Source organism: Parus major, chromosome 2 (assembly GCF_001522545.3).
Source record: "Parus major isolate Abel chromosome 2, Parus_major1.1, whole genome shotgun sequence".
Classification (NCBI taxonomy): Eukaryota; Metazoa; Chordata; class Aves; order Passeriformes; family Paridae; genus Parus; species Parus major.
Genome location: NC_031769.1, coordinates 22,996,278 through 22,999,792, shown reverse-complemented (window position 1 = coordinate 22,999,792; position 3,515 = coordinate 22,996,278). Strand labels below are relative to the sequence as shown.

The following is a 3,515-nucleotide window of genomic DNA, read 5'->3' as shown; positions in this document are numbered from 1 at the left end:
TTGGAGGACTGCACCCGTGGAGGAGTGACCCACGCTGCAGCAGTCTGAGGAGGACTGTTCCCCACGGGATGGACTCACCTTGCAGCAGGTCACAGGGAGCTGTAGCTCGTGAGATGAGCTCACATTGGAGAGGTTCACATGGAACAGTCTCTGTGTCACCCCATGGTGCAGCAGGGGAATGACTCCTCTCCCAGAGCAGTGGGAGAGGCCACAGGTGAGGAACTGACCATAACCCCCATTCCCTGTCCCCCTGCACTGCTGGGGTCAGGCTAGAGCTGGAAGGAGGGAGGGGTGGGGGAAACATGTTTATAAGGGCTTATTTTACTTCTCATTATCCTGCTCTGATTTTGTTAGTAATAAATTCACTTTATGTCTCTTAAGTTGAGCTTGTTTTGCCCTCAATGGTATTTGATGATGAATGATCTCTCCTGGTCCTTATCTCAACCCATGAACCGTTTGTTAAATTTTCTCTCCTCTATCTAGTTTGTGGAGGGCAGTGAGTGAGCAGCTTTGGTGAGTGCCTGGCATCTGGCCAGCATAAACACACTATAGCACCTTTAAAAGAGGTAGGTAAAAAGTGTTTTCTTTAATGGGCACTTCAGGCAAAACCCCACCCAGCCCTGAAGAACATTAAAATTTTACAGGAAATTTAATCAGGATTCTAAAGGAAATTTTATCACAAACCTCTTTGATTTGTTGCTTTTGCTATATACTTTCTTCTATCCTGCAACTTCTCTCTAGTTTCTTGGACTGTTTCAAATTCTGGAGCATAGCATACATGCAGCAAACTACCAAAGAAACTTCTTTCATCCATTTTTTTCTTGGCCACCCTGAAGGGAATTAAAGTGTATCAACAAAACTGAGGATTTTACTCCAACTCTCTAGAAACTTAACACATTGCAAGTATAGAAGGTGTAAAAGGTTAAGACAACAAGAGGCAGATACTGCCCTGTTCAATACCTTGCACATTGCAGTTTTTTGAATTTTATAAGATACACTTCAGTAAATTGCTCTGCTGGATATTCATCTAGAGCATGATATTCCTCAATGGCACCATATAATGCAAACTGTTCAACTAATTCCTTCATAACACCTAATGCAGGAACTCCTTGTATCAGTAAATAGCGAGATTCCAAATTGATAGTGTAAACCTGAAAAAAACAAAGAACAAAGACTATTCAAAAACATTCCAATTCTTGCTTTATTGCAAAAGGCAGGCCTTTTTTTCTGTGTTTTCTGGTTGTTGTCCAAATCCTCTCAGAATGCTGAAAACCCCTATGTACTCTCCTTTGTAGGGCAGTAAGTGTGTGGTTATTTGGGACCTCTTCAAGTCACTGAGTAAGAGCTGAACTCAAGCCTCTCAAGCATAGTAAGACACAAATGAGACCTAACTTTTCTGCACGAAGTCAGAGTATTACTGACAGTTGTTGAGTAAAATATCTTAAGTCTCTGGCCAACTTCCACACAAGATATACTCTAGTGACCAAATTCATAGGAGCTACTGTCAAAATACAGAGAAAAACATTGAAAAAACAGTCTTCTTCATAGGCAAAGGAGTTGAGCAGGTGAGGAAAACTGCTTTTTTCCACATAGGGAGTTAAAAAACAATTACCACAACTCCCTGGGGCAAATCCTGTGTCTGCAGAGCTGTCTCTTTGCCAGGGTGATCCAACAGCCTACATTTTTAGGATACACAGATAAAATCTGGATGCTGAGAGAAACAAGGTCTTCTCCCAGAAGGTTAAAAACCAAATCAAGCATTCTCTTCTGCTTTGTGGAGGGACTGTCACATAACAGACTCTAAGCAAAGCTTTTTGATGGCTCACTATGTACAACAGGCAGCTAAGCAGCTCATCCTTGGGATCAAAGAGAATTTATTCTGAGTTTGATTAAAAAAACCCAATCAAAACACAAACATTTAGACTGCAAAGGTTACACATATTTCTCAAAAAACAATATTCCGGACAAAGTGGGAACTGCTTGAGAAATCAACTCTCAAAACTTCCACTATGAAAAGCAGTCTTCTCACGCAGGTCGCCTAAGTTTTCTTGCAGCAGCAGCAGCAGCAGCAGCAGCAGCACACTCCCACCTACATTCTTTTGGGAAGAAGGGATTGAAGGAATCTAATGTTTCCACTATGCAATTTTGGTTATATGTTTTTTTTGGCTGTTTTGTCCTTCTACCTCTTTCTTGTCCAGGAAAAAGAGATTGAAATAATGTTTTTTCCACACCTGGGACATCCATACTGTTTCTCCTGTGTGTATCCTCCAGTTCCCAGAGATGTCTGGATGCCTGTAGGGGCCAGAGCTCTGTGGATGTACAAGGCTCTCTGTCCGCTGCCCCACCGCATACACTTGGAAGAACATAAGAACTTAATAGCTTTGAGACTTACTGAAATTTTACAGGAGGGTGATGATAGTGAAAGAGATGGGTCTTATGTGTGTGGGTATGGAGTAACCATTGTTCTGGCACTAGTGAGACCACACCTCCAATCCTGGGGTCAGTTCAGGGCCTCTCTCTACACTGAGATGGTGGAGCACGTTCAGAGAAGAGCAACAGATCTGGTGAAGGGTCTGGATCAAAAGTCAGATGAGAGGCAGCCCGGCGAGCTGGCCGGGAGAGGTTATCAACCTAGAAAAAAGGTGGTTTGGGGAGATCTTATCGCTTTCCGCAACTCCCTGACAAGACAATGGAAACGGCTGTGGGTTGAACTTCATGATCTTAAAGCTCTTTTCCAACCTTACCAGTTCCTTCCTCACGCCAGCACTTTAAAGTGTCGCTACAGTTCGTTGTACACTGAACGCACACAGAGATACCCAAATCTCACAGTTCTGCTGCAGTAAAGAGAAGCTCCTAACGCGCAGCTGGCGAGTGCGAGGGCCAGGGCCCCCTTCTCTCCCTCCGGGAGCCACGGGACTCCAGCGCAGGCCCGGCCGCCCCCCCCCAGCCCCCTCATCCGAAACGGCTCCGCCCGACACCGTCCCCCTCCCCGGCACCTTCACGGCGCGCGGCCGCCACCCCTCGCGGTACTTGGCGCGCGACTCGCAGGCTCCCAGCTGCGCGTGGTGCCGGCACGGAGCGCCCGGGCCACCGCTGCTGCCGGCCGCCATCTTCCCATCGCCCACCGCGCCCCGCGACGCGCAGCCCCCATTGGCTCCCCCTGTGAGGCGGGGAGTAGGAGCCCCGGTCCGCAGAGAAGCAGCCAATCAGAGACGGGAAGCTTGGAAATGCCGCGCCCGCATTGGCTGGCAGTGGGTTGGACCATTGCGCCGGGGGTGGCAGGGAGCAGCACCCCCTGCGCCCGCCCCGAGTAGGCGGGTCCGTGCCCGGGCGGAGCGGGCGCGCTGGGCCCGGTAGCCGCGGCCATGTGGGGCTGTGGTGACTCCGGTGGAGCCGCCGCCGCCACCGTCGTTCTGAGCGGGACCCGTGACTGCTTCCTGCACCTGCCGCCCGCGCTGGCCTCGCTCCTCCGCCTGCAGCAGGTACCGGGGCGGCGCTGCTCGGGGCCCGGGCGC

The 3,515-nt window shown here is 49.2% G+C and overlaps 2 protein-coding genes across 6 annotated transcripts in view; one reads left to right on the top strand and one right to left on the bottom strand.

The window, feature by feature from the left end:
- Nucleotides 1–3,127, bottom strand: part of RBM48 (RNA binding motif protein 48) — a 7,689-nt gene extending 4,562 nt beyond the window's left edge. The window contains exons 1-4 of one of the 3 annotated variants that reach the window (XM_015619014.3): nucleotides 2,745–2,933; nucleotides 2,232–2,631; nucleotides 961–1,151; nucleotides 685–830 (exon numbers count right to left, since the gene is read on the bottom strand). In XM_015619014.3, the coding sequence (XP_015474500.1) occupies nucleotides 685–830; nucleotides 961–1,151; nucleotides 2,232–2,366 (472 nt within the window). In that variant the 5' untranslated portion in view covers nucleotides 2,367–2,631; nucleotides 2,745–2,933. Of the gene's footprint in view, nucleotides 1–684; nucleotides 831–960; nucleotides 1,152–2,231; nucleotides 2,934–2,996 lie in introns of those variants that run through there. The other 2 variants (XM_015619015.3, XM_019005751.2) reach the window with 2 other exon arrangements.
- A 194-nt stretch (nucleotides 3,128–3,321) lies between these two features.
- Nucleotides 3,322–3,515, top strand: part of PEX1 (peroxisomal biogenesis factor 1) — a 25,432-nt gene continuing 25,238 nt past the window's right edge. Inside the window, exon 1 of one of the 3 annotated variants that reach the window (XR_001519724.2) lies at nucleotides 3,322–3,482. Coding sequence is in view for 2 of the 3 variants with exons in the window: in XM_015619570.3 (XP_015475056.1) it covers nucleotides 3,366–3,482 (117 nt within the window). In the remaining variant the exon portion in view is untranslated. The remainder of the gene's footprint in view (nucleotides 3,483–3,515) is intronic. The other 2 variants (XM_015619570.3, XM_015619571.3) reach the window with 2 other exon arrangements.